The sequence below is a fragment of the Bubalus kerabau genome, chromosome 14 (genome assembly GCF_029407905.1).
Source record: "Bubalus kerabau isolate K-KA32 ecotype Philippines breed swamp buffalo chromosome 14, PCC_UOA_SB_1v2, whole genome shotgun sequence".
NCBI lineage: Eukaryota > Metazoa > Chordata > Mammalia > Artiodactyla > Bovidae > Bubalus > Bubalus kerabau.
Window position 1 is genome coordinate 38,523,887 of NC_073637.1, and position 13,849 is coordinate 38,537,735.

Here is a 13,849-nt window from a genome sequence, read left to right on the forward strand (position 1 = left end):
TGAAGCCTACTTGTCCACCACTGAATCTGCAATGGCTTTATGGCTCCATTTGACCAACTAAGCATGGAAGAACGGATGCTGTTCTGTTCTGGGTTTGGGCTTCCAGAGGCCTGAAAGTGTTTGCTTTTGCTTATTTTACTTATTTACTTTTTTGCTGTGTGGTTTGCAGGATTTTAGTTCCCTGACTCAGAGAAGGCAATGGCAACCCACTCCAGTACTCTTGCCTGGAAAATCCCATGGACAGAGGGGCCTGGTGGGCTGCAGTCCATGGGGTCGCTAGGAGTCAGACACAACTGAGCAACTTCACTTTCACTTTTCACTTTCATGCATTGGAGAAGGAAATGGCAACCCACTTCAGTGTTCTTGCCTGGAGAATCCCAAGGACGGGGGAGCCTGGTGGGCTGCTGTCTATGGGGTCGCACAGAGTTGAACACAACTGAAGCGACTTAGCAGCAGTTCCCTGACTAAAGATTGAACCCGGGCCTTGGCAGTGAAAGCACAGAGCCCTAAACCCTGGGTTACCAGGAAATTCCCATACTTTTGCTTTTTTAAAAAAATATAGCTGTCATGCTCGATTCATTTGGCAGCACATATCCTAAAATTGGAACAATACAGAGAAGATTAGCATGGCCCCTGCACAAGGATGACATGCAAATTTGTGAAGTGTTCCATATTAAAAAAAAAAAAAAAAAAAAAAGCTGTCACAGAAAGAAGTCCAGGCACTCCTACTCAAAAGAAAGGCCATGAAAGACAGACTCAGAAGAAAACACCATCCTCCAACTGAGTGGTGCCCTGCTGTAAGCTTCCTGATTCATATGGGTTTAGTCCAAGCAGGTATCACATTGGCGCTCTGTGGAGAGCAAGGAGTGGAATCTTAGATTTTTGAAATCGGAAGAAATTCCTGAAACCAAAAGAGCAAACACACTAAGCCACATGCATGAATGTTACTTGTATTTGTGCAGTAGCTTTCACACCAGCTTCTTGGATCTCTGGCCCTCATCCCATCTTGTGCTTGGCTCCTCTGCCTACTTGGATTACAAGGGAGCTAGTAAGAATTTCAGTTGTTGTTTTTTTTAATTGAAAATCTTTGCAAGGGAGGAATTATACTATATATATATTTTTTTAATCAAAGAATTTGTTACATAGTGTCCTCTACTGGAAAGAGTATAGGTATCACCAGGGCTGACAAAAAGTAGTCAATTCAGTCTGCTTAGTCAAATAATTGGTTAATTTGGAAAGGCAATGCTGGTCAAATCTTTATTTAGTACTAAGGTCCAGTTGTGGGCTCTCCCGGTGGCTCAGTGGTAAAGAATCTGCCTGCAATGCAGGAGCCTTAGGGGATCCTTTAGGGATCAGGAAGGTCCCCTGGAGGAAGGCATGGCTGCCCACTCCAGTATTCTTGCCTGGAGAATCCCATGGACAGAGGACCCTGGTGGCTATAGCCTATGAGGTCGCAAAGAGTCAGACATGACTGAAGCAACTTAGCACACACAGAAGGTCCGTTATACTCTGAATTTTTTCTTTTTAAAAATATTTTATGGGACTTCTCTGGTGGTCCAGTGGTTAAGAATCCGCCTGCCACTTAAGTGCCCCAAGGCACAACTACTGAGTCCACGCTGTTGAGCCCGAGGGTTGCAATTACCGAAGCCCTGGCATCCTAGGGCCTGTGCACCACGAGGAAGAGCAGCAGTCTTCACTGCTGTGCAGCCTTTTGAAAGGTTGCTGCTTCCAGTCATGTGTTAAGCCAGGATTCGTGACCTTCAGAGGAAAGAATTCTGATCTGGGGTCAGAGACAAGGCTTGACTATTTGGAGCTTTTTGTGTAGCAAAGTTGTTTTAAAGTGTAATAGAGATAGGGAAAGCTTCTGACATAGACATCAGAAGGGAACAGAAAGAGTGCTCCTTTGCTAGTTTTTAGCAAGGTGTTTTATGTCTGTTGCTTGGGTTAGTCGCTCAGTCATGTCCAACTCTCTGCAACCCCACAGACTGTAGCCCACCAAGCTCCCCTGTCCATGGAATTATCTAGGCAAGAATACTGGAATGGGTTGCAATTTCCTTTTCCAGGGGATCTTCCCAACTCAGGGATCGAACCCTGTTCTCCTGCATTGCAAGCAGATTCTTTACCACTGGGGCCACAGGGAAGCCCATTATGTCTGTTAGAAAGCTATTAATCAGATAAGAGAGACAGCTCAAGGCTAGAGGGAGTTTAGCCATCTCACAGGGCCCCTCTCCCACAATATACACTTTTGAGACAGGATGGCATGAGGTGTGTCATCCCCCTGGCCATAAAACAATTGAGAGGAATACTGGTTTGTTGAGCCATTATCAGCCCAAGGTTTAAGAAAAGAAAAAATTAATCTCAGGCAGAACCATTTTGAAGAAAGGCAAATTCAAAAGCAAATACACAGTTTCATTAACGTAAGAAAAATGCATTGGTTAGCTCAAGGCAGAACCAGGTGTCATCAACATAGAACCAAAAGAAGGCTCTTTTAATTTTGTGTAGAGGAGGGAAAACCATCTGCCACTTGCAGTTTATTTTCTCCTGCCGCTTGGGGACCTCTGGCCTTCCTGCCTGTTACTCTCTCCCTTTCTCTAGTTTCTGAAAGCGGGGCGCTCTCTGCTTGCACTGTGTGGATTCTCTTGTTGCAGAGCACAAGCTCTAGCTGCGTGGGCTTCAGGATAGCATTGCTGCACATGGGCTCAGTAGTTGTGGCACATTAGGCTTAGTTGGAGAAGGCAACAGCACCCCACTCCAGTACTCTTGCCTGGAAAATCCCATGAACAGAGGAACCTGGTGGGCTGCAGTCCATGGGGTCACGAAGAGTCAGACACGACTCAGCGACTTCACTTTCACTTTTCACTTTCATGCATTGGAGAAGGAAATGGCACCCCACTCCAGTGTACTTGCCTGGAGAATCCCAGGGACAGGGGAGCCTGGTGGGCTGCCATCTATGGGGTCGCACAGAGTTGGACACGACTGAAATGACTTAGCAGCAGCAGCAGGCTTAGGGCTCTGAGGCACTTAGCCCACTCTGAGGCATGTGGGCTCTTCCCGAACCCATGTTCCCTGCATTGGCAGGCAAATTCTTAACCCCTGGAAAACCATGGAAGTCCCTCAACAGGATCTTGACAATTTTATTTTATTTCATTTTTTAGTTTTTTTGGCTCTGCCATGTGCAGCTTGTGGAATTTTAGTTCCCCAACTAGGGATTGAACCCAGGCCCTCAGCTCTGAGAGTGCAGACTGCTAACCACTGGACCACCAGGGAATTCCTGTTGACAATTTTAAACAATGAGAGGAGAGAAGATCAACTAGAAAATTCTAGTGAGTATCCAGAAGTTTAAAAACTGAAGAGAGGTGACTACTGAGATGTGAGGAAAATTAAAAAAGGATGGATCCTATAAGTGAAATAAAGAAAATGTATCCAGGAAGAGGGTATGATCCACTGGATCAAGTGATACTGAGTTTACTATAACCCTTAGAGATCAAGTCCACATCCACATGTGTCTAACTCTTTGTGATCCTATGGACTGTAGCCGGCCAGGCTCCTCTCTCCATGGCATTCTCCATACAAGGATACTGGAGTGGGTTGCCACGCCTTCCTCCAGGGGATCTTCCTGACCCAGGGACAGAACCCACATCTGCAGTGGCATCTGCATTGCAGGAGAGTTCTTTACCACTGAGCCACCAGGGAATTCCCCTTAGAGATCATGGAATCATCTTAATGGCTGGTATCTGTATATATTGGTATAGTAGTTTACAGCATCAAAGTGTATTTATTGGTACAATAATTATATAGGTTGTCATGTGAAAAAAAGAGTGTAATGATAAATTAGAGTATATGTTTTCTGCTTTGTTTTTCTTAGAAATTCATAATCCATATTAGTGTATAGATTAGTATATAGCTCTGAGAAGTCCATGGGGGTAAAAAACTGATACTTTTTTAAAACCAGAAATTTCCCTAATTGTGCTTTAGAAAGTGGTGGAGAAAGAATTCAAATCCAAATCTGACTCCAGAGCCTGAATTTCTACCTGTACTGTATTGAATTGCCCTACAGTTATAGCCACTAGCCATATTTGACTATTTGAGCATGTGAAACATGACAACTCCAAACAGATGTTTATAAATGTAAAATAGATGCTGTATTCCAAAGACATTTAAACAATGTAAAATATCTCAATAATTTTTATATTGATTATAGGTTGAAATGATATTTGGGGTTGTTGATATTTTTGTTGTTTAGTCACTAAGTTGTATCCGACTCTTTTGTGACCCCATGAACTATAACCCTCTAGGCTCCCTCTTTCCATGTGAATTGCCAGGCAAGAATACTGGAGTGAGTTGTCATTTCCTTCTCCAGGGGATCTTCCCAACCCAGGGATCCAACCTGAATCTCTTGCATTGGCAGGCGGGTTCTTTACCACTGAGTCACCAGGGAAGCCCTGATATTTTGGGTTAAATAAACTATGATATTAAAATGAATTTCAGCTTTTTCTTTTTTAAATGAAGCTCCTAGAAAATTGAAAATTTCATATCGGGCTCATTCACTTAAATAAATAGAGACTTGGGACTTCCCCAGCAGTCCATTGGTTAAGAGTCCTTGCTTCCAATGCAGGGGGTGTGGGTTCTATCCTGGTCAGGAAACTAAAATTCCACATGCCGTGAGGCAAGACCAAAAAAAAAAAAATTGTTTTTTAAAAAGAACGTTGAAAAAATTTAGCAGAGGCTTTAATAAGTAGACACTGTCCATAGAATGTATTTCTTAGTGCTGTGTGGTCAAGAGATTTCCCCTTATTTTTTATTCAGGGGTAGAAATCATCACCAGGATACCTTGCATCATACAGAGTTGGCTCATTTCCAGGAGGAAATAGAAACAGCATTCTTCCCCTGGGTCCCCAGCTGTTTGTAGACATATCCTTATACTCCTATACAATGTTATCGCTTTCACTTTGGGCAGATGCATTTTATTAAAAATACTGGCTAACTGGCAACTTGTTAAAGACATACACCAGAAGGCTTTTTTTTTTTTTTAATAAAGCAACAAAATTATGTGATCACAGAGAGTCAGCCTGGACTTCAGCATTTAACAAACTGCATGCCCTTACAGGGTGAGACAATACAACATAGATGCCTATTGTCTGACAGTCATATACTAATCCTATAATACATGAAATACTAGTCTAAAAAATCTCAAGGGGCTACCAAGATCTTCTAAATATTTTCAAAGCTCTAAAGGATTGTGTTAGTCACTCAGTCATGTTCGACTCTTTGTGACCCCATGAACTGTATAGCCTGCCAGGCTCCTCTGTCCATGGAATTCTCCAGGCAAGAATACTGGAGTGGGTTGCCATTCCCTTCTCCAGGGGATCTTCCCAACCCAGGGATCCAATCCAGGTCTTCTGAATTGCAGGCAGATTTTTTACCATCTGAACCATTAGGGGAGCCTAGGATTAGAATTGTCTAACATGTTTCCAATCCTGAAATCTGCTTCATTTTAGTTCCACACATTCCTTCAGTCCTCACTAATTTACTAATTCTGCAAAGGGAAGAACTCTTCATGAGTTAAGAAGCTTCTTTACCAGTAATGTTACATTGTGTCCACTGCCTCAAAGTGGAGTGGAAATCTGACACTCATCTAGGGTCATTTTCTTTATACCTCATCTTTTATTTCCTTAGGCCTAGTCCTCTATATTGTTTATAAATAGGACTTACTTTTCATGGGACTACTGGAGTCTGAAGGAACAATTCCTTCTGACTCACTACTCTTTTTCTGAGTAGCACAAACGTCCTGCTTTTCCAGCTAATGTTACTGAGCACTTACCTAGTACCTGGTTTCCTTTTAAAGTCTTTACATTTATCAATTCCTTTCATCTTTCCAAGGAGACTGTAATGATGGTATTACTAGTATACCAGTAAACAGAGAGAAAACTGAGGCATAGTTAATCCAAGGTCACACAGCTAATGGGTATATATGGTAAGGGAATTCCAACCTAGGTATTCTTTTTTTTTTTTTTAATATATTTATTTATTTGGCTGTGCCAGGTCTAGGTGTGCCAGTGATAAAGAACCAGCCTGCCAATGCAGGAGACATAAGAGACATGGGTTCAATTCCTGGATCAGGAAGATCCCCCAGAGAAGGAAATGACAACCCACTCCAGTATTTTTGCCTGGAGAATCCCATGGACAGAAGAACTTAGCAGGCTATGGTCCATAGGGTCACAAAAAGTTGGACACAATTGAAGTGACTTAACACACACAAACGTGTCAGGTCTTAGCTGCAGTGGGCAGGATCTTCAATGACCATTGTGCCAGGGTTCCAACCAGGTCCCCTGCATTAGCAGCACAGAGTCTTAGCCACTGCATTACCAGGAAAGTCCCCAACTTAGGCATTCTTAAGGGCTGCAATATAGTCCTTTGATGACTCAACATTTCAGCCTTAAGGCAATAATAAATGTGAAAAATTAAAATATAAAGGGTTTGACAACACTGGATATGTTATAAACAGGGTTTTAAAGGAAGCTAGGAAGCTTTTTATTTGATTATAACTCACATACTGAAAAGTGCATATATCATGTTCCATGAATGTTCATAAAGTGAGCACTGATGCAACTGTCACCTACATAGAAAAACAGAACATAACCAGACTCCTCTCCCCTCAGTCCCCTCTTGTGCTCCAAGGTAAGTTTGAAAATTCAAAATAAGTATTCACTTATTGTTGTGAATACAGGAAGCCACGGGGCTTCCCTGGTGGCTCAGACAGTAAAGAATCTGCCTGCAATGTGGGAGACCTGGGTTGGATCCTTGGGTTGGGAAGATACCCTAGAGAAGGGAATGGCAACCCACTCCAGTATTCTTGCCTGGAGAATCCCATAGACAGAGGAGTCTGGGAGGCTACAGTCCACAGGGTTGCAAAGAGTCAGAGGCTACTAACAAATTTCACTTTTCTGTTGTACAAACTGAATTTTTATATCTATTTCAGGTCCTGACTGAAATTCTTTTCCATAATAACATACTCTTTCTAGAGCAATAATTTCAAAATTTGGTCCCCAAACTGGCAGCCTTAGTATCACTCACCTGCGAACAAAGGACTTGCAGATTCAAGGATCCCAATCCAAACCTACAGGACAAAAATTATAGGTGTGATGCCCAACAAGCCTCAGGACTGATTCTGACGCTCCTTCAGATTGGAAAAGCACGGATCTGTCTGTTGAAAGAGTTTTGCTTCCTGATTGCATAGTAACTGTTAAGAGTGCACTAGGATTTAAAGTGTTAGGCTCGAAAAATAGTGACATTTTAATTATCTATCTCTTTTGAAGCACAAACGGGTAAAATGTTTTTCCATTTTAACTGGAAAAGTTAAAAATGTTTTTTCTAGATAAAACACCTCCCCCACCTGGAGGTGGGGGAACTATTCTATTCTTGTGCTAAAATGCAACATCCTCTATAACAAAACGGTTAGTTAAAATGGAAAAGACCCTGATGCTGGGAAAGACTAAAGGCAGACTGACAACAGAGGACGAGATGGTTGGATGGCATCGCTGACTCAACAGACATGAGTTTGAGCAAGCTCCGAGAAATGGTAAAGGCCAGGGAAGCCTGGGGTGCTGCAATTCATGGGGTCGCAAAGAGTCGGACACGACTGAGCCACTGAACAACTACCACCTCCAGTCCTCTCCGGGTCTAGCCTGAACTTGTCTAGTTTACCAACAAAGCGGCGCTGCAGGGTGGCGGGTGAATTCAACATGCAAAGGCTAGAGCAGGTCTCGGCCAATCCGAAGCCAGGCTCGAGCCGCTCGCCCATCCCGGCGGTGTTTGATTGGTGTTTTCTCTCAGGCGGAAGAGGCCTCCCGCTGTGGGCTCGCCCCGTGCGGCGCGAGCCAGTAGTCGCTCTGCGCCGGAAAGGCCAGAAGCTGCGCGAGCTGTTTAACATGGCGGAGGATACCGCCTCTGCGGCTCAGAGCCCGCGAGGGCGTGCGGACGGGGAGGATGCAGGTTCCCCGGAGGAGCGGGTGGCGGACACGGTGACAGATGATCAGGAGCAGTTTGAATGCCAAGAACTGCTCGAGTGCCAGGTACAGCCGGGGGTCCCTGAGGAGGAGGAGGAGGAGGAAGCGGGCCTGATGGCTGAGGCAGAGGCGGTAGCTGCCGGCTGGATGCTCGATTTCCTCTGCGTTTCGCTTTGCCGGGCTTTCCGTGACGGCCGCTCCGACGACTTCCATCGCACCCGCGACAGCGCCGAAGGTGAGTGCTGGGCGCGCCCGGGCCGGGAGCGGGAACCGCGGCGGGCGACTGAGGCCTGGTTTGCAGCGCTATACCTCAGGGGTCGGGGATCTGGCTGCTTGCTGAGGGCCCCGGGCTCGAAGTCAATCGTTGGTTCGAATCCCGCCTCCGCCTCTCGTGGGCTCCTCAGTTTTTCTCAGATTCATAAATTTTACTAGTGGGTAAAATGAGAATAACCCGTTGAATTGATAAAAGGATTCAGTTCAGGTCAGTCCCTCAGTCGTGTCCGACTCTTTGCGACCCCATGAATGTCAGCACGCCAGGCCTCCCTGTCCATCACCAACTCCCGGAGTTCACTCAGACTCACGTCCATCGAGTCAGTGATGCCATCCAGCCATCTCATCCTCTGTCGTCCCCTTCTCCTCCTGCCCCCAATCCCTCCCAGCATCAGAATCTTTTCCAGTGAGTCAACTCTATGCATGAGGTGGCCAAAGTATTGGAGTTTCAGCTTGAGCATCAGTCCTTCCAAAGAACACCCAGGACTGATCTCCTTTAGAATGGACTGGTTGGATCTCCTTGCAGTCCAAGGGACTCCCAAGAGTCTTCTCCAACACCACAGTTCAAAAGCATCAATTCTTCGGCGCTCAGCTTTCTTCACAGTCCAACTCTCACATCCATACACGACCACTGGAAAAACCATAACCTTGACTAAAGGGATCTTTGTTGCCAAAGTAATGTCTCTGCTTTTCAATATGCTATCTAGGTTGGTCATAACTTTCCTTCCAAGGAGTAAGCGTCTTTTAATTTCATGGCTGCAGTCACCATCTGCAGTGATTTTGGAGCCCCCAAAAATAAAGTCTGACACTATTTCCACTGTTTCCCCATCTATTTCCCATGAAGTGATGGGACCAGATGCCATGATCTTCATTTTCTGAATGTTGAGCTTTAAGCCAACTTTTTCACTTTCCTCTTTTATTCATCAAGAGGTTTTTTAGTTCCTCTTCACTTTCTGCCATAAGGGTGGTGTCATCTGCATATCTGAGGTTATTGATATTTCTCCCGGGTGCTTGCATTTCTTGCTTTTTTCTGAGGTACTCCTGTAAAAGCTTTTTTTTTCTTTTAGCAAGTCACTGAGACCTTGTTTTGTATTACTCTATAAGCTGTTTAAACCTCATTGACCCTGTGTGTGTGAAAGTCGCTCAGTCGTGTCTGACTCTTTGCGACCCCATTGTCTATACAGTTCATGAAATTCTCCAGGCCAGAATACTGGAGTGGGTAGCCTTTCCCTTCTCCAGGGGATCTTCCCAACCCAGGGATTGAACCTAGGTCTCCCGCATTGCCGGCGGATACTTTACCAGCTGAGCCACAAGGGAAGCCCTCATTGAGCCTGCTGCTCAGTATAGGCTTCACAATGAAAGTAACTGACAATGAAGTCTACCACCTATGCAAGACAGCCTGTGAATGATGGGCAAAGATATTGATGCCTACAGAAGGCTAGCTGGCTTTTTGAATGATAACTGAAAGATACTCTGGTATTAGTATTTATTGGAGTTGGCTCTCAGCTTATTGCAGCGGACCGCAACCCCAAGATAGAATTTAATAGAAAATTAAATATTTCAGAAAACCATGTTGACACATTTTAGCCTCACAGTTATCCCATGAGTGAGGTGAGTAAAATCTCAGTTTATGGAGGAGTGATCTAAACAACCTAAAGCATTGATAGGTTAAGAGGGTTGGTCCAGACACCTGCCTTATCTTCCAATCCAACAACCTTTCCCCTATGTCACAGATAACACTAGAGACAGGGTTCAGTTCAGTTTAGTTGCTCAGTGGTGTCCGACTCTTTGCAGCACACCAGGCTCCCCTGTCCTTCACTGTCTTCTGGAGTTTGCTCACTCATGTGCATTGAGTCAGGATGCCATCCAACCATCTCATCCTCTTTCATCCCCTTCTCCTGCCTTCAATCTTTCCCAGCATCAGAGTCTTTTCCAGTGAGTCAGTTCTTCTCATCAGTTGGCCAAAGTTTTGGAGCTTCAGCTTCAACATCAGTCCTTCCAGTGCATTCAGGTATTGGTTTCCAATACCATTTTCCATAGAAATGGCCTGATTCCAGGACAGGGACAGGAAATATACAACTTGAACCTGGAGCATCTTGTGACAAAAAGTAGGGCAGTACTAAAAGCAAAACAAAACCCCCAAAGAAACAAAGCTCCACAGTTATGGGAGCACAAAGGGGCATAGGAGCCAACTGCAAGAGTTCCCAATAGCCCTGGCAGACATAAGCAAGAAAATGAAAATACGGTTGACCCTTAAACAACACAGATTTGAATTGCACCTGTCTGGTTACAAGCCGGTTTTTTTTTTTTCTCAGTAGTAAATACTGCACTACTACACAATCTGGTTGGTTAAACCGTGCATTCAGAGGATGGAATTTTCAACTGCTTGGAGGGTCAGTGTCTCTAACCCCCTCATTGTGAAAGAGTCAACTGGAGTTTTGGATTATAACCCAAATTATTTTAAAACATCCATAAAGTCCACACTGATGTAAATAAATGCTGGGATAAATATACAAGTGGGAGAAGAGACAGATGTCCAATGCAGAAGAATTCCAGGTAATTCATGTTTCTACTCTGTTCTCAAGGAGGTGGAGTGTAAGTCCGCACTCCTAAAATGTGGGCTGTATAGAGCACAGTATAGAAAGGGGAAGAAAGTAGAGAAAACTGACAAATACTGCCTCACCCAGGTACTCAAGGTCAGCATCCACAGTGATAGTTGGTAGCGTGTGCACTTGATATAATGTGATGAAAGTGGTACTTTGCCGCTGTGATCTTTCTCTCCAAACCCCATAACCCTAGTCTAGTCATGAGAAAAATATCAGACAAATCCTAATAGATTCAGTTTACAAAATACCTCAAAACCCCCAAGGTCATCAAAACCAAGGAAAGACTGAGAAACTGTTATAACCAGGAGATGCCCAAAGTGACATGATGACTAAATGTAACGTGGTGCTCTTTGACAGTGTGGATCTCAACAAACTGGAAAATTCTGAAAGAGGTGGGAACACCAGACCACCTGACCTGCCTCCTGAGAAACCTGTATGCAGGTCAGGAAGCAACAGTTAGAACCAGACATGGAACAACAGACTGGTTCCAAATCAGGAAAGGAATACATCAAGGTGGTATATTGTCACCCTGCTTATTTAACTTATATGCAGAGTACACCATGAGAAATGCTGGACTGGATGAAGCACAAGCTGGAGTCAAGATTGCCGGGAGAAGTATCAATAAAGATATGCAGATGACACCACCCTTATGGCACAAAGCGAAGAAGACCTAAAGAGCCTCTTGATGAAAGTGAAAGAGGAGAGTAAAAAAGTTGGCTCAAAATTCAACATCCAGAAAACTAAGATCATGGCATCTGGTCCCATCACTTCATGGCAAATAGATGGGGAAACAATGAAAACAGTGAGAGACTTTATTTTGGGGGGGCTCCAAAATCATTGCAGATGGTGACTGCAGCCATGAAGTTAAACGATGCTTGCTCCTTGGAAGAAAAGCTATGACCAGCCTAGACAGCATATTAAAAAGCAGAGACATTACTTTGCCAACAAAGGTCCGTCTAGTCAAAGCTATGGTATGAGTAGTTATGTATGGATGTGAGAGTTGGACTGTGAAGAAAGCTGAGTGCCGAAGAATTGATGCTTTTGAACTGTGGTGTTGGAGAAGACTCTTGAGAGTCTCTTGGACACAAGGAGATCCAACCAGTCCATCCTAAAGGAAATCAGTCCTGAATATTCATTGGAATGACTGATGGTGAAGCTGAAACTCCAATACTTTGACCACCTGATGTGAAGAACTGACTCATTTGAAAAAACCCTGATTCTGGGAAAGATTGAAGGTGGGAGGAGAAGGGGACGACAGATGATGAGATGGTTGGATGGCATCACTGACTCAATGGGCATGAGTTTGAGTAAACTCCAGGAGTTGGTAACAGACAGGGAGGCCAGGCGTGCTGTAGTCCATGTGGTCGCAAAGAGCTGGACACAACTCAGTGACTGAACTGAACTGAACCCTGGATGGGAACCTGCAGCAGAAAAAGGATATTAAGTAAAAACTAAAGAAATCTGAGTAAAGGTGGACTTTAGATAATAATGTATCGATATTGGTTAATTAATGTAACAATGCTAATGTAAGATGCTAATAACAGGGTAAACTGGATGGAGAGTATTATATGGGACCTCTCTACTATCTTGGGGCTTCCCACGTGGCACTAGTGGTAAAGAACCCATCTGCCAGTGCAGGAGATGTAAGAGACACGGGTTTGATCCCTGGGCGGGAAGATCCCCTGGAGGAGGACATGGCAACCCACTCCAGTATTCTTGTCTGGAGAAGCTCATGGACAGAGGAGCCTGGTGGACTACAATCCATGGTGCACAAAGAGTTGCACAAGACTGAAGCAACCTTGCATGCACCACTCTATTATCTTCCCAACATTCTGTAAATTTAAAACCATTCTAAAAAAAAAAAAAAGTCATTTAAACAAAAAACAAAGACCTTTTAAGGTTCTCACCCAAGACCCAAGGAATAATCTAGGTCACCTCCATTATTTTAAGGTTCAGTTCAGTTCAGTCGTTAAGTCGTGTCCGACTCTTTGCAACCCCATGAATCGCAGCACGCCAGGCCTCCCTGTCCATCACCAACTCCTGGAGTTCACTCAGACTCACGTCTATCCAGTCAGTGATGCCACCCAGCCATCTCATCCTCTGTCGTCCCCTTCTCCTCCTGCCCCCAATCCAGCCCAGCATCAGAGTCTTTTCCAATGAGTCAACTCTTCGCCTGAGGTGGCCAAAGTACTGGAGTTTCAGCTTTAGCATCATTCCTTCCAAAGAAATCCCAGGGCTGATCTCCTTCAGAATGGACTGGTTGGATCTCCTTGCAGTCCAAGGGACTCTCAAGAGTCTTCTCCAACACCACAGTTCAAAAGCATCAATTCTTCGGCGCTCAGCTTTCTTCACAGTCCAACTCTCAAAGGCACCAAAATCCAGAAAGAGTAAACTCTTTTCCAAGTTGCATTGCTGAATCAATGACAGATACACAAACTGTGAACTTAACATTGTCTCTGTATGCCATTTTTGACTGACAGGACTCCATTTTATCTCTTATAGAATTATATTTACTACACTTTTCAAGAATGTAAACATATGCAACTCTAGATGCTTACTAGAAAATTCTTAGCTTTTTCATTCAAATTCAGAATTGTTCTCCCACCTCACTTGTGTCAGATAATGCCTTTTCCAGGCTGATACTCCTAACCTGTCTCCATCGTGGGAGGCAGTGTAGGATTGTGATTAAGAGCTTGGGCTCCACCGTTAGTTGTCTGTGGTTATTTGTTTGTTTTTGTGAGTGTGTAGGTCTGTGTTTTTGGCTGCACGGCTTGTGGGATCTTAGTTCCCTGATTCCCTGACCGGGGGTGGAATTTGTGCCCCTTGCAGTGGAAGCTCAGAGTCCTAACCACTGGACCACCAGGGAATCCTTGTAAATTGTCTGAGTTTGATTCCTGGCTCTGCTTATTTATCATCACAAGCCTTGAAGCAGGGACTTCACCTGTTTCACCAGTTTCCACATCTATA

General features: G+C 44.3%; 1 protein-coding gene and 1 non-coding gene across 3 annotated transcripts in view; both read left to right on the forward strand.

Moving 5' to 3' along the window:
- The first annotated feature begins 567 nt into the window (after window positions 1-567).
- On the forward strand, window positions 568-678 carry LOC129627458 (U6 spliceosomal RNA). The gene has a single exon (XR_008702607.1). It is a non-coding gene; the product is annotated as a U6 spliceosomal RNA (small nuclear RNA).
- Window positions 679-7,856: 7,178 nt separating this feature from the next.
- TERF1 (telomeric repeat binding factor 1) overlaps window positions 7,857-13,849 on the forward strand; it is a 43,605-nt gene continuing 37,612 nt past the window's right edge. For both annotated transcript variants that reach the window (XM_055546261.1, XM_055546262.1), the window contains exon 1: window positions 7,857-8,241. In XM_055546261.1, coding sequence (XP_055402236.1) covers window positions 7,929-8,241 — 313 coding nt within the window. In that variant the 5' untranslated portion in view covers window positions 7,857-7,928. The remainder of the gene's footprint in view (window positions 8,242-13,849) is intronic.